General features: G+C 41.0%; 1 protein-coding gene across 1 annotated transcript; it reads left to right on the plus strand.

Moving 5' to 3' along the window:
- CCDC80 (coiled-coil domain containing 80) lies at nucleotides 2,673-25,287 on the plus strand. Its single transcript, XM_021399293.1, has 8 exons — nucleotides 2,673-3,344; nucleotides 3,688-5,594; nucleotides 10,140-10,296; nucleotides 15,466-15,602; nucleotides 16,182-16,330; nucleotides 20,056-20,159; nucleotides 21,614-21,694; nucleotides 23,885-25,287. Exons 2-8 carry the CDS (start codon nucleotides 3,696-3,698, stop codon nucleotides 24,229-24,231), a joined length of 2,874 nt encoding a protein of 957 aa, XP_021254968.1. The 5' UTR covers nucleotides 2,673-3,344; nucleotides 3,688-3,695; the 3' UTR covers nucleotides 24,232-25,287.

Below are 25,430 nucleotides of genomic sequence, written 5' to 3' on the forward strand. Positions count from 1 at the left end.
TGTGTTAGCAATAAGATTTCCGTAAGTCTCCAAAGAGATGCACCTTTCAGGGGTTGGTGACATTGTGCTTTCAAATTTCCCATATTGATGTGTCCATAAGGATCCCTTTCCATCCTTTTGCCATGTCTTCCAGTCCACCTAAGATCTCCTACAGGCTTGACTTGAAGAAATGACAGCAGAAAACAACCACATGCTCGGGGAAATCATCTCAGGGGTTAACAGAGATCTCTAATAAAAAAAATTGCAGTAATTGCCCATTACTTCAAGTCTGCATTTGTCAAGATTTAATTCCTAATCCTTTTGCCATCCTTTGATGGATTACAAAGCCATTTTCTTTCAAAAGACTTTTTCCTGCGTATGCATGCGGAGATTGTGCCCAAGGTGTGGCTGTGCCCTCCCCACAGTTTGCCTGACCTTTTCCCACCTGTTTGCATAGGATCATATCCAGATGTCACATCACTTTTTGAACTGCTTGCAACTCTTTAGAAAAGCTTGGTGTACATGGCAGGAACAGCTTTATTGGTACTATACATTAATTCCTAACTTCTCATTGGTATGTGGGTAGACATTTTCCTTGCTGCAGTATCACGCCAGAAGCTTATTTCCAGTGGCTTATCCACTCTGACCTTTAAGTTCTTTACAGAATAGCTGCATTCTAGGATATTTTTATTCATGTCATGCATATTTCACACATTTTTTGCTTCGTGCTGTATCACCTTGCATTGATCCTGTAAGACATAAGTTTGCTTTACTAGGAGTCCTATGTTGGCCTGCAAAACTTATTTACCTCCTATGAAATTCTGATGCCAAATATTTCCAGCAGTCATTTCAGGTTTCATTCCTCACCTCCAATGAATATACCAAGAAGCATCAGCCTTGGAAACAATTCCTGCAGCTCCAGCTCTTGCTGCGTGATAGTCCGTCCCTGCAGCTGCCTTACGATCTGTCATCTTTGGTGATCTGTCACATTTTGATAAGCTTAAAAGAAATTCTGAAGCACACAACTTTTCAGTCAGGTTTTGTAAGAGCAAAACAAAGTCCTCACAGAGAATATTTTGTGTATCTATAATTTGACAGGATGGGAAGCAGAGAGAATCTCTGGATGTGTTTTTCTTGGCTTTGTTCAAGCTACGCAAATAAATGTTTTGCCTCTGTGTGGCTTCAAACTATTACCAACAACAAGAAAATCGAGGTAATTTAGTGGGGAAAAAAAATCAGTTGCCCCAAATGAAGCATTTGGCTTTGACTTTGTGATTTCTTTTTCAAATCTTTGTAGTAAAACTGAAGGAAACACTGAAATGAAAACCTCTTTTGAAGTTATAGTTTATTTTCTTTAAAAAGTCACAATGAAACAAAACTGTTTAAAGACTTATTTTTCCTTGTCAAGATTAATAATCCAGCAGATCTGCCACTGATGTAAGTTTAAGTGGAAAATGTTACCCAATCCTTGCTTCACAGAGCTCCTCTTTTGTGGTCCTTCTGAGAAGTACAATCCTCCTATTTTGTAGCTGATGTGGGATATGATATTCTGGGAGGAGCTGAGTGTTTTTGCACTCACATTAATGTGAGCATAGGCATGCACCATCCTCCCTTACCTCCACAGATACCACGGGCTGTAGAACGCAAACAGTGCACACAAATTAGTGTGAAGCAAAAACACCACTGTCGTTATCGCTTATCAGTGCATTTGATAACATAAAGTAAAAATGAAGCAAATACGGAAAGACAAAGAAAAGGAAGTGTTTTATCTTTGAAACATTCATTTCAAGGGAAGAAGAAGGTACACCTTTGCACCCCACCACAATAATTCAGATCCAATGCAGTACTTCGTCACCATCATGAGAATGCAGCAGCATCTCTGTGAATAAGTGAAATTCTGGAAAACTATAAAAGTAGTATTAAGATCCTGGTTGTTTTCAGTTGTTATCCATCAACTACAGCTAAATGGTGTTTTACACTAAAGGTTCATGACACACTGAAGCCAGTGTGAATCAGCTAAAGACCAGGTGCTGGCAGTGTAGCCGTGCCAGTTTACGTCAGCTCAATAGAATGGTGTCATTTACCCCATGAACAGAGCAAAGGACATGACCCTGTCCTTAACCATGCTGCTTTAGGTATTTTTGCACTTTTTTTTTTTTTTTTTACTGCTAGTGTACATTCAGGAGAAATGCATGTGACACTATTTTTAGCACCATAATGCAGTAAACATCTTCATCTCTTTAAAACTACAAAAGAACAAACAGCCATGCACATATATCTTTACAGAACAGACTACAGTGACACAACCACGAGGATCTGAAAGTGAAATTGGCTGGAAAGTGAAGCAAAATAGGATTTTACTGGAGAACTCCCAGAAAACAAACAAACAGGGAAAAGGGGAGCAGGAGGCAGAAACAATAGGGTTAAAAGCAACTCCTTTTAAACAGCGAGTGGTTTCTGAGACAGATGGGGAAATACTCTTCTCACGGGACTCTTTTTTGTTCAGACTGTGTCTGCTTAATGGGAAGAAAGAGAAAGATGAGATCGGGCAGTGCAAGGGAGCTTGGAAGCGCAAAGGAAAGAGTTAAGGCTGGAGTCACCCTCTCTGAAGTGCTCTGTGATGCTGTGCAGTGTTTCAGCCCCCAGAGCCTTCCTCCTCCCTCCCTCCCTGTGTCAGAGCGGGGAGGAGGCGGGTTCTGCTGAGCTGTTAAATCCTGAGTGAAGTTTCCCCCATTTCCAGTGGCCACTGTTGTCTGAAGCTGGTTCTGAGCAGCGCTGGGGTTACCCTGACATTTCTGGGACCATAACAAGCCAAGAAAGGAAGGAGAAGAAAAGTCAAAACTTATACAATTTGCTTTTGTCAAAGTGTGGAGAAAGGGGAAAGGGAAGCATCCGCTTTTTTTTCAACATCACATTCCTGTGTTTTTCTTCAGCCTGGAAAATATATTAATGCTTGTGCTTTCCTTTCTGGAAACAAAGGAACTAAGCTGGACTGAGGAAGCAAGGAGTGGGAAGGAGGCTTGGGGAAGTTTGAAAGAGAGAGACTCAGAGCAGCTGGGAGTTCCCTTTTCTTAAATGAAATCCCTGCCCGTGTGGGCAACCGGTACAGAAAGAAGCCAGACCTGCAGGTAAATGGAGAAGCCGAGATCCCAAAGGAAATTTCCGCTCACCTCATCCCGCTTGTCAAGAACGTGAAGAAAAAAAAAAAAGAGTAAAAGATACACAAGTAGACGGACAGGCTCTGGGACCTGCTGGGCTGCGTAAGGATAAATCACCGAGCAGCAGCAAAGCTGTATGGCATTTGTCTCCTTTTAAAGGAAAAAGACGTAAAACCTCGACTCTGGAAGGAGAACTTCCCTGAGAGCGTAAGTCTCAAGTCTGATTCTTGGCTTTCTGCTCTAAGTACCAGACCTATTCTCTCTGTGTGTTTGCATGTGTGGATGTGAAAGCATGAGAGACAGAGAGAGAGGGATGTGGATCGCAATGTCTTTTTGGATAGACGGAGTTGTGTTACAGACAGATGATGTCATTCTTTGATAAAATGATCCATTTTGTGCTTTTCCAAAAATAACTTTTAAACTCTACTCTGAGGTGTAACCCGCACTCTTAAATCCCTAAAGCCTCTGTTTTGTGGTTTTATTTAATCACTTGTGCAAGGTATAATCATACTGTTAACACCTAACTTTTTCTCCTCCTTCCCACAAGCAGATTGCACAATGAACTGGAGACCAGCTCTCAGCTTAGCCCTGCTGTGGTCAGCATGGCTAGTGTGTGGCTCTGAGAAGACAGGGAGCTTAGCAGAGAGAGGGAGCCATGGGGTTAGGAAAGTGCCTCAGTCTCACAGGGCTCCAAGCAGCCTCCTGAGAAGGTCTGGAGCATCCCTAAAGAATTTGAGCCCGAATCCCCAACACCCCGTCACCAAGAGAGATTCTTCAGTACCTCCAAAGGCACCTGCCAACCTGCTGAAAGAGGAAGCACGTTCCCAGCCCAGGAGCATAGGAACCAGAACAAGGCGGGTACAGAGACTCACAGCTGCAGCCAAATACTCCAAGTCTGAGATGATTAAGGATGAAGGGATATCTACTGCCTCACAGTCACGAGCAGTACGCTTCCCTTCAGGGTCAAGTTCTCCCAATGTCTTGGCCAGCTTTGCTGGGAAAAATCGGGTGTGGGTCATTTCTGCCCCCCACGCCTCAGAGGGGTACTACCGGCTCATGATGAGCCTACTGAAAAATGATGTTTACTGCGAACTGGCTGAGAGACACATCCAGCAGATTGTGTTGTTCCATGAAGAAGGGGAAGAAGGAGGAAAAGTCAGAAGGATAACCAATGAAGGAAAAATCCTGGAACAGCCACTGGATCCTGCTCTCATCCCTAAGCTCATGAGCTTTCTGAAACTAGAAAAGGGGAAATTTGGCATGGTGCTGCTGAAGAAAACTCTGCAGGTGGAGGAAAGGTACCCTTATCCCGTAAGGCTAGAGGCCATGTATGAGGTCATTGATCAGAACCCCATCAGAAAAATTGAGAAGATGAGACAGAAGGGTTTCATACAGACTTGCAAAGCAGCTGGGGTGGAGGGACAAGTGGTTGAAGATGACAATAATGGGGGTAGCACCCAATCTACTCCTGGTGGTGGACATGTCCAAGTGTCAGCAGGAGGGAGGAAGGAGGAACCAAGGAGGAGCAACAACCAGGCAACAAGGACCAAAACAGTGAGGAAACCAATGACAACCACTGTAGCTACTCCTCTGCCTACAGTGAGGACCACCACCTTCCCTACCACCACCCCAGCCACCCGGGCCACCACCCGCACAGTGACAACAGCAAGCAGGCCTACAACAACTACACCCCTCCCCACCACACAGAGGACATGGACCACAAAGTCACATACCACCACAGAGTACCATAGGCTGCCGGCAGCCCCTGAGGCCACCACACCGCGAGTCACGGCCTCTGAGGATTTATATTCTCCTGCGTGGAAGGCAAACCGCAGGGACCGGCAGCGCGGCCACCTAGAGAAACACTTGGCAGCCACACGGAAACCAAGCAAAGGTGGCCGCTATGAGAGCTTCACAGAAGTCCCAACAGCCCCCTCACTGCACTACACAAAGGCAAGCATGAGTAGGTTTAAAGACAATCGAACAGACAGGAAGGACTATAACCACAGAGACCTGAATGTCACACCAGGGCAACACAAACCAACTAAGACTAAACCACCAAAAAAGAAGACACAAGAAAAGATCCTGAGTAATGAATATGAAGATAAATATGACGCAAGTAAGCCTGCTAGTCCCCATTTAGAGGAAGAGATTGCAGTGGGAAGCATTCCCCGAAAGAAAGGAAAAGAATCAAAGAAGCATGAGCGAATGGATAAACCTGAGAAGAAGAAGAAGAAGGACAGACCTGACAAGCTGCAGAAGAGTGAGAAGCAGTCCAAGAAGGACAAAGCTGAGAAAAAGAGCAAGCAGGATAAAGATCGTAGCAAAAAAAACAAGAAGGGGAGCAGGACAGAGAATGAGGATTTCCCCAAGCCCAACAAGAAGCCTTTCTTACAGCCTCCCAGGAAATCAGTGACCAACCTCCTGGACTATTTCGAAGGCAAAAGGCGGCTCATCGTAAGTAACTTGTTCATCTGAATTTTATTTCATAAATGAAGTAATGTCTCCTTCCTAGTAGGAACACGGGGAGCAGAAAGTTTATGGTGCTTTTGCATTACTCTTTTCTTGTTGATTTTGTTTAAGAGATCAGATCTCTAGACCTGGAGGATCATTTCCAACATGGAAGTTTTTGCATGTCAGAAATCTTACATACAGTATGAACATCTGTCAGACAGGAATTAGGTTAAAACCTCTTCCCACTCACTTCCATGAGCCATCATATAGCCATCAGATTATTTTGTTTCCAATAGATATATAGGCATCAGGATCCGTACAGCTATATTCAATAAAATGAAGTTCATGTGGCTTACAATCATTGCTTTAGGGTACTTGCCAATGTCACTACATTTTGATGCAGCATGTCCTGCCAGCTGGCAAACCTGTTTTGTATTGGTGCTGGTGTCCTAAAACTGGAAGCAAGCCAGGTGTATTTGGCAGTATTATGCACGTCTGACTAAGGATATGCACAAAGGCATATGACAAGATTGCCCTGAGGTAGGACTTTTACATGTGCCATTATTTCTCGTGGGAATTTGGCATTCAAATCTCCTAGATATCTTCAGGGATCCCATACAAACTTTATTTTGTTTTCTTTTATTCTCCTGCTGTTTTTATTAAACAATAACTCTATGGTTAGTTTTCAAGTCTTAGAAACTCAGCACGATCTGGAGTTACTTCTCTCGGGGTTTAATAGTGTTGTATGTTTTTCCAACTACTTATCTAAAAAAATACTTCACCTGTGACAGGAAACAGTTTTAGCTGTAGTACAGATGTTTTTCCTGGCAGATGGCACATACCCTGAAAAGGCACACTTTGAAAAATAGTTCTTTAAAAATATTATTATGGGAGCTGGTTTCTTGCAATTATTCCACTGCAAGCAGGCCTCTTTGACAGTTATTATTCAACAGTCAGTGTCACAACATAGTTTTCACTTTGATGTCCCGTATTTCAATACAAATACCTAAGACGCCAAGCCAAGATTTCAACCACTGGAATTTAATTAATCATTCTGCTGATGATTCACAAACCTAAGCAGAATCCAGCTTTCTTCTTCCCCTCCCTATTCTTCCAGCTTTGGGGGCTGTGCAGAGCTAGAAGGAGAACTTTCCCCAGCATATTCTGAGTGGAGAAGAGCTATCATAGAATCATAGAATGGTTTGGGTTGGAAGGGACCTTTAAGATCATCTAGTTCCAACCCCCCTGCTATAGGCAGGGACACCTCCCTCTAGACCAGGTTGCTCAAAACCCCATCCAGCCTAGCCCTGAATGCTTCCAGGGAGGGGGCGTTCACAACCTCACTGGGCAACCTGTTCCAGCATCTCATCACCCTCACAGTAAAGAATGTCTTCCTAATATCCAGTATAAATCTGCCCTTCTTCAGTTTAAAGCCATTTCCCCTTGTCCTATTGCCACCTGTCCTTATAAAAAGAAGTCCCTCCCCAGCTTTCCTGTAGGCCCTCTTCAGGTACTGGAAGGCCGCTATAAGGTCTCCTTGGAGCCTCCTCTTCTCCAGGCTGAAGAGCCCCAGCTCTCTCAGACTGTCCTCGTAGGGGAGGTGCCCCAGCCCTCTGATCATCTTCGTGGCCCTCCTCTGGACCTGCTCCAACAACTCCATGTCCTTCTTGCGTTGGGGGCTCCAGAACTGGACACAGTACTCCAGGTGGGGTCTCACGAGAGCAGAATAGAGAGGCAGAATCACCTCCCTCGAGCTGCAGGTCACCCTTCTCTTGATGTGACCCAGGATGTGGTTGGCCTTCTAGGCTGCAAGCACACACTGCCAGCTCATGTTGAATCTCTCATCAATCGACACTCCCAAATCCTTCTCCTCAGGGTTGCGCTCAAGCCATTCTCTGCTCAGCCTGTATCTGTGCTCAAGATTGCCCTGACGCAGATGTAGTTCTTTGCTCTTGGCCTTATATTTGCTATATATGCAATATATTTGAAAAATGTTAAAATATTATTCAATAATATTATTAGCAATATATTTGAAAAATTTGAACTTGAGTGAATTTTGCAAATAATGCTTGTCAGTTACGTGTTAACCACCAGTTAACCAAACCAAAAACTCAGAGAGGAAAACTGCAAGGAAGTTTGGGATCTTTGAAATTTAGTCATATATCTCAGTGTTGTGGCTTCCAAGAACATGTCCAGCATCAAGACAAATAAGGACAAATTTGTAAAATGTCAAAAGCTGAGCTTATAGATGCCAAATTGTTAATTCATTACACCACCACATTCCTGGCGACTTAAAGGCTGGTCTGAAATTTGAACCAGCTGATACCAGCATCCATGAGTCTTCAAACTCCTCTAAAGAATTAGCCCACACTGTTACAGAATTGGCTCTACCTGAGTAGAGCCCCACTGCATTGCTAAACTATTGTCTTCCAGTCACTTCAGTAGACTGCCTAACAAAGACATTGTTTTGGTCCTCTCCCAGTACAAGAGAATTTTAAGAGAGTCATAGGCTTTTAAAACTTACACATTGTTAAGGATTTCCGTTTGCAGGTTTCAGCATGCTTTTCAAACATCTAGAATTCTGAAGGCTAATCAGGGTTAAGTTCAATTAATGACAAATACAGGATCTACCTGCAAAAACTGAAAAAGCATGCAGGTATTGAAGTCTGCAGCCCCACCAGTCTACATTGAGGGTTTTGTTGCAGTCTTACTAATGTTAAGAAATCTTGGCTGAGTGAGTTTGGTTTTTCTGTTTATTTCCCTATGATGATGAAATGCAAGCTGACAGTTTATATATAATACTTCATTTATACACACAGGCACAGATAAGAGTACACATATGCACATACACACACACATGTAAATGCAGATAGAAGCGATGTACTTTCTGCTTTGCTTAGAACAGTCCTAGAACAAAGCTTAGATTTGAAGATTACCTTACCTTTTAAATGTTCCCTGTTTCATTCTGCAAGCTTTGATGACTTCATCAAATTCATCTAATTCAGACTTCAGGGTGTGTTCTTACTTACGGCCCCTAAAACTAAAAATACAGTTCAAACCAATGCTCTGGTTTTGATCTCAGTCCTCAAATCCTTTTCATGATCCTTTTTTCATTTGAAGCATTTCTGTGCAATTTAAAAACAACGTGTTACATGTTGTAGCCCAGAAATCAAACTCTTTTTGTGTTTGATTCTCATTCACCCTCATGTCCCAGGGCTGTAGTCATGCCAGGGAGCAGTTCTATAAACTAGACAGATTTTGCAAGCTGATAAATGCCTCCTACATTTCAGTACAATGATTAACATTGATAATGGATATATCATAAAAATTAGCCTTCAGGCTCTATAAACATAAGGTAGATAGAAGATGACTGTACCTGCTACAGACAGAAGCATAAGCTTGCAATTGAGGAATTATGGTGAGTATTTAATATATTAAACCATAAAATTCAGATTCTAACTCCCTTTGTGTTTGGAAGAGTGGCTGCAGGTACTTGAGTGTGCTGCCACTGACAGCACTTAAAATGATTACATTGCTAGACTGGGGGCATTCCTCTCCAAACTTCTTCTGGAAACTGCTGCACAGAACTACTGCATGCTGACCAGACCATTGGTCTGCATTGTCCTCTTAGTTTCAGAAGCCATGATCAAGAACACACACTGAAGTCTGAATTAGACCTATGTCATCAATCCCTTTAGAACAAAGCAGGAAACATTTAAGAGACAAACACCCTTCATGGGATGTCTGAATTCTAGTCACTGATGGAGCTAAGTTATGTGCTTTAAACGTCTTAAATCTTCTAATTGTTAGGAGACTTTGAAATGAATAGAATAACATAAACTGTGGATAATTTTATACTATTGTTTTTATAACTGTTCCTCCTCCTGCTTTTCCTCCATAGCCATGACTTCTAAGCAAATAAAAGACCCATATGACAGCAAAGTGACTTAAAACAAATATATTATAAATCAGCAATTTTCAGTGAGGTCACAGTGGCCTTATCAAATTTTCAAGGTCTTCTTACATGACCATTAGTTATATAATTGTTCAAAAAAGCCCTAGTTGTACTTGCACTGTCATAGTTGAAACAGCCACAGGAGCCCTGCTGGGAGCATGAGACAGTACCTGCCATGCTGCCATGTTCCCAGTGCTCCTGATGCAGCTGCATGGGACGAATCCTAAATATGTTGCGTCCCTGAAGGGTGGGAGGGAGATGCCGTAGGGCGAAGGATAATAGGAAGGTAGAGGGCTTCCTGTAAATTCTGGTGTCATTTCTCCTACCAGTAATGTGGAGAGGCAATGGAAGAGCTGGTGCCACCAGCTGGCCATGCTTCCTATGGATTTCCTGGGACTGGTTGAACATCTCTGGGACAGGACTGGTCCTAAAGGTACACTACAACCACAAGCAAAATAAAACTACAAAGGAGTCAATAGATTTATGAAAAAGAAATCCAAGGTTGCAGACAGTGACTAGTTCTCCTGCAGTGAAATAGTAATCTGCTTCATTTCTTATATTAAACAAGCTCTTTTGTCTCTGCCACCAACCAGCTGATTACAACCCCCAAGGCGGACAACACCATGTATGTTCAGCAGCGAGACGAGTATCTGGAGAGCTTCTGCAAGATGGCAACAAGGAAAATCTCAGTCATTACAATTTTTGGCACCATGAACAACAGCAGCATGAAAATTGACCACTTCCAGCTAGGTTCCTTTTTTTATATAATTTCTTTCCATCTTGTGGGCACAATACAGGCAGCAAAGGGAGAAATTTCCCCAGCTTGGGTCAAGATCTAAGCAAGACCATTTGTTGTGGGATAGCAGGACTTTCAAACCCATTCCTCCTGCCTCCATGCTGACTACTCCCATTCTGTATTTATGTGAAGGTCTCTATTATTTTCCAAGCTTAGGCTTCCAGTGCTGTAACTTCAGATTTCTTTGTGGGAATTCATAAAGACAGTAAAAGAGTGAAACAGAAAAGGCCTGAAAATTTGATGAGGGCATGGGACAGAAGGGGGAAATGAGGCTCAGTTCTACCAGTGTCATGAATACCAACCTCACTATCAGAATAGCTGTCCCAATACAGCTCCACCATTGTTTTTTTTTTTTTTTCTAAACCATGGGTGGCTAGATATTTGCTAGCATGTTTTAAAAATGGTTTAAAGAAACTGTCTCATGTCGTGAAGGAGAGGAGGCTGGGTACAGAAGAGGCTGAAGAGAACGTTTGAGATGATAATTCAAAACCTGGTCTAAGCTCATCCTGTTTTGAAGTTCAACATCCTTACCTCTCTGCCCTACCATGTAACATTTACTCATGCCTTTTCACTCCTCACAAGGCCATGGAAAAGGCTTAATTTTGCACAGGCATGCACTCACTGATCCCAGGACTGAGAGAGAAGTGTGCCAGGTAGACTCCTTGAAATGAGTTCTTTTCCTTCCCAAGATTAGCTTTTCTAGGCCTAACAGATGATTTTGAGATGTTTAGAGTGAGTGTTTTCCACCAAAGGTGGAAAAGGTGAGGTCCAGGAACATTTTCCTCTCTCTGCTAGTAAAGAGATATTAATTTAGGAGATTTCATCCATAGCTTCTAGGTATGGGCAACCTTATAAATTTGTACCAGCATACCTGATATTAAAAGGTTTACCATTTTAATTCTGATAGCATCTCTTTGCCCATAAAGCAAGATACTCATCAGTGTGTCTGTTTATTGCTGGCTGTTACAAAGAGGATAATTTTTGGAGGCACTATAATCAGACTGTGCAGGTCTTGCAAAGCAGCTCATTCAGCCTTATCTAGTGCCACTTTCTTTACATAGAGTTCCCATATCTGCAAGTGGCACTGGGCATCCAACTCTTAAGTAGGTTTGAAACAACTGATGTCAGTGCTCAGGTCCTGGGGAAACTCACCAAAGCCGGCAAGAACCTTTCCTTTAATTACGGTGGGATTTGGACAAAGACATCAAGTCCAGGTCCAGCAAAGCACCTAAGCTTAGGTGTCTCTTGAAGAATGTAAACAATTCTGTTGCTGTCTGCGTCTAGAGCTTCACACCAGTTTAAGTGTTTTGCTGAACCAAGGCAAAAAAATAGTATAAAATCTAGTAGTTTTGCTTATAACTGACCACATTGTTGCTTGTAAGATCATATGGTTTTCCAGACCTTAGACACAACACATGATGGAATGGAAAGCTCAGGACCACATGATATTTCTATCACCTGTCTCTTCCAGGGTATAAAACTGGTGTTGACCAGTTTGTGTCTGACCAGGCATAAAACTGGTCAGAAAATGATGGAACTATGCCTGGCTTCCAGCCATGCCTCTGCTACTATCAGAGAGAGGGGAGCTAGCTGGGGGCCAGCAGACTTGTCCCTGAAAAACAGGGACTTACATATCCAGACTGTCCATCCATGCACCTCTCTGGCAAATCTGGAGTGGCATAGAATTTTCCACATCAGACCAAGGTTACTCAAGGTCACTTTTTCTGTACCTACACCAATCTGTCTGTCAGTGGACTGTTTAGGATTATATTTAGCTCCAGTCTGGCTAATAAACAGACATTCACTCTGACATAGACCATACTCTTTCAGCCTCTTCCAAACTTAACTTACACCCAGCCTTTTTCCAAACCACAAATGTGTATAACAGCTTAATTCTCATAGGAGGAATTAACTTGTTGAAGAAAAGCAGGAGACTTAGAAGGGTACAAGCTAACCTTACATGAGAAGCTCACCTTACATTTTTGCCCAGAACACCTAATCCTGAGCTTTTTCAAAAGTTTAAATAATACAAGCACTTTTCTATTCTCCCTCGCCTTCTCCTCTACCCTTCTTGCTTTGCATGGCCTCTTAATGGCTTACTCTCTGTCAGCCCCAGAGGCAGCAAAAACTCCTAACAAACGTTTTGTTCACAGTATTTATGACATAGTGAGCAGTCAGCATGATGGGATCTACTTACGTTGCTATATCCTGGGACTTGCTGTGCTGGTGAATTATAAAAGACAAAAACAGAAAGGTCCACAGAAAATACTTTTCCATCTCAAATTTCAAACATATTTAGAAGTAGTTAATGAAAGAGCTCATTAACACTGTTTGGCCTAGATCGGTTTATGCTGAAACCAAAGACTGTTTCCCATTGGAATGACAGAAAATCAGAGTCCTCTTCACCTCAAGTTAGTCATTTGGTCTCTCTCCCCCAAATCCTGGGAATAGGGCTTCAGTGAATTAAACAGCAGTCCCCAGCTGTAACACATCCATTGTACAAACAAAGCCAGCACCTAACCCACTAGGCTACTGTACTTTCACAGCAAAATACTGACATTCTTTGCAACCTCATTTGAATTATTTGTAAAGAGCAACTCATCTTTCCAGCCTATCTGGCTGCTAAAGATGTAATGAGAAAAGATTCTATTGCACTCTTTCAGTGACCTTTTCAGAAACATCAGAGAGAATTTTGCTGGTAGTAGCAGACAGTCTGAACCGTGTTGTTCTTCAGGCTGACCCCAGATATGCTTTATGACAGTGGAGGCTGGCAACAAGTGGTGAAGCTATTAGATTAACTTATTTCATTTCTCTCCAAAAAACACTGCTAAGTTTGCAAGGCAAGTCAGTCCTTCTGGCTTTTTTCCCCAAAAAACATTTTTCTGTATCACTTTTGTCATTTATTTTTCTTTACACTGTAAGCTTTGAAAGAAAATATCCCAACAGTGAAACTCTAAAGTGCTATCTTCATGTTGTTATCTGCAGTCTTCAAAGCAAAAGAGCGCCGAGTCAGTTAGTCTAAGGTGATACACCATACAGCTGTTTTCCACTAACCTCTCTTGTATTATTCTATCTCCATACAGACCAATGAGATAGTGCTGATCTTGTTTTGGGATAAAATTGCAGGCATAAGTATGAATTCTGGTTTATGTTTTAAGAGTCATGCTTGACATTAGTAAGGTGTAAATCTTGATTACGAAGCGTTAAAGCATGACCAACCCATCTAATGGGGAATTTATAACATTACCTACAATTCTTCACAAAACTTTAAAACAAAGTACATATAACCATGTACCACCATAAAAATGTTGTCTATAGTATGATTAGTATAATCAAATTACAGCACGTGGTGTTTTTTTTTTTGTTTTCCCAAGGTATGAAGTTTAGGTCAGGTTCTGATCCAAACATCTTCCCAGAGATTTAATTTAGAAGTTTCACTGAGTCTATTACAAACATTGGATCTATTGCAAAATTTGAATAAGATTAACTTGCTCCTGGAGGTTATGGATGTTTAGAAAATAAAAAATAAACTCCTTATTGTTTAAATAGTCAAATATTTTCAAAATATACATTTGTTCTTGAAAAAGTACTTTCTGTTCCTGCATGTTCAAATCAGTTATCTCATGTCTGCTTGCTGGTGAATAACAGTGAAGCAGGAGACAGCAAAGCTGAACCTCTGCACCGCAGCTCTTGATGGGCTGCGGCATCTCTGACTTCAGGCAGATCAATAAAGCCATGGCTGAGATTGCTAAGCGAGTATATGAATATTTATGACCCAGTGCTGTCTTAGGGCATAAACAAGTAGTATTTGAAGACAGCTCTTTGGCCCCAGGTGCTTTATTTCACTCTGTGTATGACTCCACTGGTTTTGGTTTCCCAGGCCCATAGCTGCATCTGGAGGCCTGTCCCAGCATTGTCATAGCTGTATAGTGCTGTTCTGGATGCTGAGGATGAGCTGATGATATGGAGGCTTTCAGGACTTGGTCCTAATGTACTCTGGCTCCAAGGAAATTAAGGATCCTCAGTACCTCCATGGGCTCGTCCTGTACACGTTTCTAATCTCTGCCACAAGTCATGTGGATCTAACTTTGAAAATACATACCCAGAATTTCTTTTGGTATCTGTCATCAAATGATGATAAATCATTTGAAAATGGTAAAATGGGTGAAGCTTTTATGTTGAAACTGGAAGCATCAGATTAGTCATTTTTCATGTTAAATGTAAGAAAAGAGGCATAAAGTTCTGAGGTGGGCATAAAGTTCTGAGTTAGTTAAAAATCTTTTTGAATGTCTGGTTCTTTTCCACTTGAATAATTTGGGCATTGAATAATTCTGTAAGTTTCAGAATGAAATCACTGTCTGCTTTTTTTTTTTCTATTCTCGCTTTTCTGAAAGTTTTCTTAGGGTAGAGCCATGAGTATGCATAAAATCATTCTCAAAACATTTTTTTTTTCCCATCAGTGTGCTAGGATGGGAAATTAACATCAGAAAGCAGGTGGGAGAGTGCCACAGTGTGGTATTTGTGCAGAGCTGAAGAGCTAAAATCGCAGTATTCAAGATATGCTTAACAGTTTCTGGTTTCTTGTAGTCACTAAACATCCCATGTAATTTTTTAAGACTGGAAGATACTGTACAGTCCTGGACAGCCTCAATCTGTTCTAACCATACTTTACTGACTCAAGTTCTCTATGCTTTTCAGCCCCTGTAGGAAATTGTCAAATTCATTTTCTATTGTCAAATTCTATTTTCTATTGCAGAAGCGGCTGTGTGTCAGGAGCTGCTGAAATGATTAACACGCCCACATAAACATATAAATATGTCTGAAAAAATCTCAAACCCCTTTCCAGAAAAGAGTAGGCAACCAAAATTTTTCAAAAGCAAGTAGAAATGCTGAATGTTGAAGTACACGAACCCTAGGGTAAACTCATTTTCCAAAGATACTGAGACAGAAAACTGGACAGTTAAAAGCCACAGTGGTATAGTGCTGTTTTTGAAGACCTTGCCAGTGCAGTGGGAAGAGGGCTTCTGGAAGATGAACTTCCCCTTTTCTTGCAAGGTGGAACTGAAGGCAGCTTGCTGTGCAATCCCATGACCATTTTTATTTCTCCTCTGTTTTGTATTAAGATAATGAAAAGCCCATGAAAGTAATAGAGGATGAAGATCTTGTGGATCAGCAGCTCATCAGTGAGTTGAGGAAAGAGTATGGGATGACCTACAATGATTTCTTCATGGTGCTGACGGACACTGACATGAAGGTCAAGGTGAGGACTTTGACTCTTTGAAAGAAAAGGCATTGAAAAGTATGAAAAATATATATATATGAAATTATAATATAGGCTTGCATGTCAGGTACAGAAGAGACTGTCATTGCTGGATGACAAGAAAAAGGACAGTAAAAGAAAATGTCAGGAATTAGGTCATTATCTTCATAATCTGCAGATGGGGGCATCTCAGGGATCGTAGCTTTCTGCTGGGATGGTGAGCTGACATTTTTGGGACAGGACAGCCTCTGGCAGGGATGTTACTGAAGTACCTGGTGTTCTAAAACACAGTGTGACCACTCACCAGGATGTCAACATATTTTATATGGACAGTGCTCTACAAAAGAATATATTGACAATGTGTTGCCTCTAATGGCCTGGCCTTAACACATTAGACAAATAACATGTCATTTACAGGGAGCAGTCTGACTGCAAAAATAAGAATATTTCCATAGTTTATCATCTGTTTTAGTCCTTGTTACCTGTGTGCATATGAGGATATTTGAATCTCTATATATCCTACAGTGCTGTGATGCATGCAGAAAGAATGCTAATACATCTGTTCTTTTTGTTTGACAGCAATACTATGAAGTACCCATAGCAATGAAGTCTGTGTTTGATTTGATCGACACCTTCCAGTCAAGAATTAAAGACATGGAAAGACAGAAAAAAGAGGGCATTGTCTGCAAAGAAGATAAAAAGCAATCCCTTGAAAGCTTCTTATCCAGGTATTACCTTCTGCTCTTAACTGCTGCTAGTCCTAGTAATTACTGTCTTACTAGAAAAATGACTATCCAACTACTCCTACAAGTTTTAATATAGATTTCTCAATGCTAGCAGTGTTAAGCAAAACAGAGATGTAGCCACAGCTGCATGCAGTCTTGCACGGAGCACTAGAAGTCAATGTGCATGTTGTCATTCCTGACTGACTGCACATTTTTTGGACACTAACTTTCTGTATATCAGTCCCCCCAAACCTCCCCCCCCGATGATATGAAGCTAATAACACTGATTTGCATTAGAAGAGCAAATAAGGATTAATTCACAGATGTTAATTCAGTGTTTTGAATGTATGAAGTACAATATTGATGTTTCAACCACCATCACAATCTCATTAATCTCATTCTAATCCTTCTCAGTAATTCATTCACTCTAACTTCCTTCTTATCCTGCTTGAGGTAACAGTTGGCATTTGCCAGTATTAGTCATGCATTAAGGATCTTGCAGATGTCTCTTGTAAAATGTCTGAGAGACCTTCTGTAGAAAGACAGTTTTGTTTGTGCAGTCTCTATATGCTATGTTACTGCTCTCTACCTGTGAGACCTAAATACTGTGAAATAAACATCTGGATTGTGGGAAAATTCAGACCCAAAGAACAGCTGTACAGGATAATCTACATGAAATTAGGGCTATCTCATCATTCAAGGCTTTAAGTGGTACTACTGCATTCTCCTTGCCTGCTGTCAGAATTAATCGACGTACACTGTTAATGCCAGATGGCTATGCAAATAACTGGGACAGCATGATGTATTGTGACATGAGGGGGAATGGAGCAACAGGCAAACTGGTAGGTTGTTTGCTCATGAATGTTTTAAAGCCCTATGACCACTTCAACAGAAAGAGAACCTTTAATGAGACGTACACCACCCTCCTCACCACCTCCTGTTTAGGTCTCAGTGATTCATCCTCAAGACCACCAAGAAGAACCACAGTTTGGAAACAGCTGTCCAACACAAGAGAAAGCCTGTATACTGAAAAGTGGCAGTTCCCAAATACTTCTTTGCTTGCAAACAACCCTAGTAATAAACATGCGTTAGAGAAACAGGCAGGAAAAACACAGAATGGTGCATCTATAAACAGAACTATTGCTGCACGGAATGTTATCTGTTGTCTGTGGAACAGACGTCACGTTTAAGTATTGTGTGGACTTCATTAGCCATGATAACTGGTCAGATTCCCAGCAAAATTACTTCCAACTTTGTCCAAGATTATCTTCCCAGCTGAACAAGAGTCCTAGTGTTGCACATTTGGGAGGTCAGTTATACATAGGTCTCTCTGAAAGTAATGCCTCCTGTTTATTTCCATGGAAACTATAACAGATACAAAGAGGACAATAACACCATTTGATAGAGCAAATTCTCAGCTACAAAACACCATTTTTCAACATAGGCACCACCATTAGCTGTGCATTTTCACCAGTGATGAACAAGAACTTGCAGGCAGTACTCGTAAAAATCTGCACCAGTGGAAGTGACCCACTATCACTGTCGTCACTGCTGAAAAGTAGCCCCCGCGCCTCACTGTGCTCACATCCACTCTCTGGTCTCCATAAGTGTTCAGCAAGCGCTGATGAATGACAATGGGTGCCATTTTTTCCACATGGAGGAATTCACTGACCTGCCTTCATCTGCACTCCCATGTCAGATACCAATTTGTCAGACTGCCCTCTGCTTCCATCTGTCACGTGGCAATAAAATTTAATGAAATACTGGTAAGAGGTTCAACCTCTACTTCCATACAACCAACATAATAAAACAGGAGACATTAGTTTTAGAGCAGCCCTTGTAAAACTGCAAATATTGTTCTTTACAAATCTGTCTGGTGTGAAAAAAGACCAAGAGCCAGAACTTCTTGAGCAATTCTTAAAAGCCACACGTATCAGCAGGAGATCCTCGAATTTCCTTTGGGGAGTCCCCCTGTAACCCTGAAACACAGGCTGTGCTGCTTTCTGGGCTCACAAATCAGAATGAGAAGTAAAACAAGGTAGATGAGGAAGACAGGGTGCACAAAGGGAAAGGTTTGGCAGATTAGTCAGGACAGGAATATTGGTCTGTGCTTACGATGTCAGAATAAGGCATAAATTTGTAAACCAGCAGGTGTAAAGGACCAAATAAATTAATTTATTGGTTAGATGTAACCTCAAACAAGCACACCAGGTATAGGACTTGCCTGGGGTAGAAGGATACACAACTCCAGTGATTGTTAACATTTTTCATCTCTATGCATACAAAGCAGATACTCAAAAATTAGCAAGTACTCATTAGAGTATCTTAAAGCAACTCACAGATAAGATACTATATTAATTTATGCCCTAAACAAAATATGATCCAACGTTTACATTCTCTGTCCTTGTTTATAGGCAGCCAGGTGTTTTTGCTATGCAAAGTGTCACCAAAAAAAAGTCTATGATTTTCAGAAAAACAAGAAATTTCCCCTCTTACCTTCACATCATATACATGATTAATAATGCTTCTTGTTCCCATTTGCATACCTGCATATACATGTTCAAGTCTGTTAGCTGTTCCTCGTGGGCAAGATTAAAATTGGGGAGCTTTGTTTTTTTTTAATATATATATATATATTTTTTTTAAAAAAAGCAGCATCAGTCAGTCAACAAGATAAAGAATTAGGCAGGAGCATCCCCTGCTCTCTCGGCAACTTCTGTGACTTTTTGCAAATCCCACCGTATTTTCTGCTTTCTCAAGTGGAATAGCGTTGATCCATTGCATTAGCTTTTATTTTGAGATCTTCATGTGGTGCTGCAGAAAGGCAGGCTATTATTGTAACAGAGTAACATCTGCATCCATTTAAAAGATCATTTCCTGCTATAAAAATATCCCTGCAGCTCTGCAAATTCCTATAAATCTGATTTATTTAGGTTTAGTGGAGAAGTACCTTTATTCAAAAAAGGGGTTGTTTGGAGAGTATTAAATAACTCTGTAGTTAGAATTTTTAAGGGTTTCAAATGTCCCTATGGCATTCCCTTTCTCTGAGAGGACAATGGAAAGCGATCCTCAGTGCACAAGTTTGGTTAGATGAGACACCCCCTGTTAAAGAAAACTCCAAAATGTATTCTCCTGCCCTATGGCTGGCTTATATAGCCACAGTCTCATACAGACACACATACGTAAACAAGAGTAGATTTAAGAGAATGTTAAAAGTATTTTAGTGAGTGTGTGTGGTAAAGAAGAAAAAGAGATCAGTGACTATTTACATAGAAGCATGAGTTATGTCTGAAATGAAGATACACCCTAGTTCTCAGACAGCCCTTGGACTGCAAAATAACAGAGCAGTTCCAGCAGCAGCAAATGACATAAAAGCTAAAATGTCTAGTGAGAAATTCTACAGGAATCTATCTTGCACTTGAATATGCAGGTCTCAGCACTGTAATATCCAGCAAAGGTGGCTTGCAGCAAAGATCTTAAGCTTTGCAGTGTTTGCTTGGCTAAACTGCAGCAAAACTGCAAATGTTTTCTTTTTAGTTTTGGAGCTGTACTATTCCATATAGGCCTTATCCTCTCTCTGTGATGAATAGAACTGGGAAGATCTCCCAGCAGCTGTTACTTAGAAGTTGTGAAAGATGTGACATATCTCAGCCTAGAGAACAAAAGTCCTCAAAGTACTCCAGTCACGTGTCATGATGATTCCCTGTGGCACTCCCTTTTCATTCCAGGTTCCGATGGAGAAGGAGGCTAGTGGTGATCTCTGCTCCCAGTGATGAGGATTGGGCTTATTCCCAGCAGCTTGCTGCTCTCAGTGGACAAGCCTGTAATTTTGGTGAGTCAAAGGAAATTACACTCTTGCTCCCCAAAAACCACATCCTTCCTGGTGATGTGATGGATTCTTTTGCTCAAGTCTGAAACTAGACAATCTGAGAAGTCTCACAACTGAAAAGCTTTCTTGTAGCTCCTCCAAATACAAATGGAAAATACCACGATAAGCACATAATATGGCACAGTCAGCTAACAACACTAAACCAAGTGTTCCCTAGAATCCTTAGTGTTAAGAAGGAAAAGTTAACGCTCTAAAGTTTCTCTTCAGGCTTATACTTCAGAAGATCTACCTTACTGCATGAATTAACAATGCCTTGGGAAAGTCAGATCCTTATACCCAGCTTAGAGCTAGGTCAGATATCAGGGAGATGCATGGGAGTCCATTGTTTTTGTTTTTTTCCTTCTCCTCCCTGCTCCATTTCTTAAACCTGTAAAAAGAATCTTAATGGAAGCTTCTTCAACCCAATAACAACCTTCTCAGCACCCTAACTAGGCACTTAAGATAGTCACTAGAGAGTTGGACGGCTCCATGAGGCAGTTGAGAGCGTGACCCCAAATGACCCTTCCCTCTATTACAAAAACCTAGAGAGACTTGCTCCTTAACTTAGGCTCCTAGCAATAACAGTGTGATACAAGGCCTAGATGTTACTCCTACAACAGAATGAAATAGATCCCATTCAAAAGCCATTATTTCAATACATTTCAACATTGTTATTGCTACACTGTCTGTCTACTCATAATAACCTGGCTTTCATTTAGAGCTTTAGCATCATCTTATTTGATAGCTTGTGGCATGGACCACTGTAAACTCCTTTCTGAAGAATGGAATATGGCCATAACAGTTAATTCCATCTGCCCCTTGCTAAGAATAGACTGAAGATCTAGTGAGCTCCTAAAGCGTTTGTCTTCAATGGTTTTTTCTCAACCAAGTGATGTTTCCAAGGATCTTATCTCCACGTTGTAAGAAGTTACATCAGAGATTTTGTAGATCATATAGACTCACGTTTCTTGAACAGGTTCTGCAGTCCCTGTGATCTTTCTTCAATGCAGAGGCAACAGTCCAAGCCTCTGCTCAGAGCAAGTGAAAGAAGTGAATACGTGTCCTAAGCCATACAGTGCACTGATCTGTAGTTTAACTGTTTGTTATATTGCCTCTAAATATGTTTCTGCTGTACAAGTAAGAACTCTACCCATGAACAAAACAGTGCAGAGATATTCTTAATTTTGGAGGTGGCCTCTGTAGGTTACTGGTATTTCAGTATGCTAGCTTATCCCCATGTTTGGGTCCAGGTGATGTGAGTGGCAGAGACTCCAGGGAAACTGGCAATTCAGCTTCACAAAGAGTGGCTGGGACTGGCTGCTAAATTAGCTAGCATAGATCTGGATGAATTAACTAAAATCTGGCCAAGAACATGCATAAAGAACTGGTCTCACTCAAAATCTTCATTTCTTCCACAGGTCTGCGTCATATAACTATCCTCAAATTGCTAGGAGTTGGAGAAGATATTGGTGGTGTCTTAGAATTATACCCAATTAACGGTAAGTGACTGTTTCCAGTTTGTTCAGTACTACTCATGAAGAGCATTATGCTGTACTGAGTGTTTTTTTGCTGTAATTTCTTTACAGGGATGGATCTGATTGAATTATGTGGGTTTTTTGTTTGTTTGTTTGTTTTTTTCCATTGCTTAAGAAAAAAGGTGGCACAAAAGCAAACTAAGGTCTTTCTTGGTGTACCTATGCTAAATACCATATAGCTTCTTTAGGACAGAAAAGCCCAAAGATGATCTGGAAGGCATCTCACATCTTCATCTTCCGCCAAAATACACAGTCCCAGGTATACTCTACACATGTTGCTATCATTAACAAAGGGATGTACATGCTTAAGAGTTTGCAAGGCTAGCATCTAGCAGATTCTCTTACATGGATCCATCATTCATCTTCTGTTCCACTTGCATCCCAGCAAGCTAATTCATGTAGCTATTCTTAGGAGCACTAGCTGTCAAGGAACATTTCAAAGGCTAATGGTTCCTCTATTAGCTAATCCCAATAACTACATCTATCAGCGGAGAGATGGAAACGGGAAAGAGCTAATTTATTCCCTTATTCTTCCAGCACTGTACGTGAAAACATCCCAGTCTTTCTAGCTTCATAAAGACATAATTCCAGGCCTAAGAAAGAATAACAGAAAAAGCACTTCTTGTACTTCTTTTTTCAACACCTTTACAGTCTCCACTTACTTTTCACTGAAGAACTTCATGACCTTGGTTATAGAATCATAGAATCACCAAGGTTGGAAAAGACCTTTAAGATCATCCAGCTCAATCATCCACCAATATTTCCCACTAAACCACATCCCTCAGTACAACATCTAAATGTTTCTTGAACACCTCCAGGGTCGGTGATTCCACCACCTTCACCACCACTTACATTTTCTGAGGGTAAACAGCTAATCTCTATCCATCTCTGCAGTGATATTCACAATCCTGTAGATCTCCCCCAACCCACTGACAAACCTATGATCATTCTTATTGCCTTGCATTTTTTTTCCAGTTCTATGATATTCTTTCAAGGTGAGAGAATCAGAAGCATATGTAGCGTTCAAGAGGGACACAGTAGGTTTCCACAGTGGCATAATGATATTCTGTTTTCTTTTTGCATCATTTTCTTCATAGCTTCTAACATCTGTTTTGGCTTTTTGACCACTAGTGAGCAGTGAACAAGCATTTCAAGTAACTCCCTTTCATAACCTAAGCTCTAGCCTAGAACAGCACCTGTCCCAGCATAGACAACTGTGAACTTCACAGGTTACAGAATCACAGAATTGCAAGGGTTGGAAGGGACCTCAAGAGATCATGGCGTCCAACGTCCCTGCCAAAGCATGTACCCTATAACAGGTTACACGGGTTACCTCTCTGCGCTCTAGGAACTATTTTATATTATTCCTACCTTGTTTCTGCCTTCCAACCATATTATCAAAGTTTATTTTGGAGCCTTCTAGTAATCTTCATTACCTGTATCAGCTCGACCACCCTTAGCTACCACTTGCAGATCTCCTTTGGAGAATCTTAAGAAGTTTGTAAGCAGGATGCCACAAACAGTCCTGTTACTACATCAACTCTCTAGAATCACACTGATTCTAATTGTCTTATACTTTCTACCCACTTACTTGGTACAGGCTTCATATTTATAAGCCAAATTCAGCAGATCAGCATGAGAACCTATTTTTTAAAGTGGACATGACATCTGCCACATCTTGTATTTCATATAGCATTCCAGCTCAAAAGTGAGGCTCTCTACTGCTGTAATGACCTAGCAAATTCATCCTGCAGTGCTTCACACCATCACATTTCTATTCCAGTGATTTCTTTCACTGTGACTGTTTTTCATGTAGGCCTTCTGCAGACATGAATCACGACTCAAGCTACAAAAGTAACAAAGACACACATGCGTGTCAGGTGAGGAAGAGGTGTGCCACACCACAGTAGCTTCAGCCTAGAGGATAAAGACAAATATACTAACCCTAACAAAACTGTTAAAAATGCATCTTTGGTTCACAGTACAGCAGCCTTTCATTTCAGAACCAGGAAACACTACACTGCAAATGTCAAGAATATTACGTTTTCAAACACTGGGTTGTATCTCTTCTCACACTGCAAACTCACTGAGTTAAATAATCATCATTGTTGCTTAGACAAAATGCCAATGCTGTTTTATGTGATCATTTTCTAGGAAGTGCTACTGTAGACCGAGAAGATATCCCAGCTAACTTGGTGAAAGACATTCGAAATTATTTCCAAATTAGCCCAGAGTATTTCTCCATGCTTCTAGTTGGGAAAGATGGAAACGTCAAATCCTGGTATCCTTCTCCGATGTGGTCTATGGCAATTGTGTATGATCTGATTGATTCCATGCAGCTTCGGCGACAGGAAATGACAATTCAGCAGTCACTTGGCATGCAGTGCCCAGAAGATGAGTATGGTGGGTATGGTTATCATAGCTATCACCAGGGATACCAAGAAGGTTACCAAGATGACTACCGTCACCATGGAAGTTACCACCATGGATATCCATACTGAAAAGAGCAAGTTAGCCTCTGACTGCCCTGTGCCTGTCTTCTAATAGCTATCCAAGCAATAGGTGGTCAATTGCAGAGAGTTTTTCCAGGCCACCTAGATATCCGTGCCTCCTTCTTCCACTGTTCAATCAAGGGACTTTGGTTATTTGCCTTCTCAAAAACGCAGAAGCCTTTTTACAGTGAAACAATTCAAAACAGTAGTATTGAAGCTTTAAACAATAAAGACTCCTTTATATTTTTAATCCTTTAAAAACAAAGGGCATCAGCAGTTGCTGTTTGTTTGAATTAAAACCAAACAAAAAGTCCCCACAGCCTCAGTCCATGGACACTACTGTAGGGCAGGATATGAACAGTCCGACAAATACTGCAGTGCTCTTATAAGTAATTTTTCTAAGGAGAAAAAAAAAGGGTATTTATTGGAAAGTGAGAATTTTGCAATGTGCTGATGAAGATAAGCAAAGAACTTCAGAACTTTCCCAAAAAAGGAAATCTTATGAAAGATGCACTTGACAAGTTTTTCAATAATTTAAAAAATCCTTTTGAAGTAGCTAGTCTAAAAACACAGCATCCCTTCTACAGTGCATCAGCATTGTGATTTGCTGACTTTGCCAATGAAAATAACAATTTATGGTTATGGCAGTACTCGTTCCAATACAAAACAGTGTAAAGTTCTCCTAACAGCAAAGCTGGCTGCACGGCCATCTATTCTTTTAATTGGGGTCCCTGTTCTTCTAGGTCTTACCCACCTGGCAGTTAATTCTAAGTTAATGAGAGCTAAGTGAAAGCACCAGCCATATAGTCTTGTCTGAAATAAACCGAAAAGCATCATTTCTAATCAGGAAAAAAAAAAAAAAAAAAAGGAAAACGTTGTCATTCACATATTTTAAGTAAGTTGTACTAGCTCTCTATTGTAATGTTATGTAAACTATTGCTCTAAACTTCAAATTTCCTTCTACCTCTTCTCATATCCTCCCCCTTGAAAAAAATCTGGATGAAATGTTTATAGAATTGTTTGGATATAATTTGATTTGCTACTAAACCAGCTATATTTCTGCCACATTTTCTGAAATCGTTTTCTTCTCCCTTCTCACTGGTGTCTTCGGGCATTGGATCCATTGCACCACATTATTCTGTTGAAGTCAGCTGCAGGAACTCCTTGCACAGCCATGTTTTCAATATCGTTTGGGTTAGATTCCAAAC

Source organism: Numida meleagris, chromosome 1, assembly GCF_002078875.1.
Source record: "Numida meleagris isolate 19003 breed g44 Domestic line chromosome 1, NumMel1.0, whole genome shotgun sequence".
NCBI classification, from domain to species: domain Eukaryota; kingdom Metazoa; phylum Chordata; class Aves; order Galliformes; family Numididae; genus Numida; species Numida meleagris.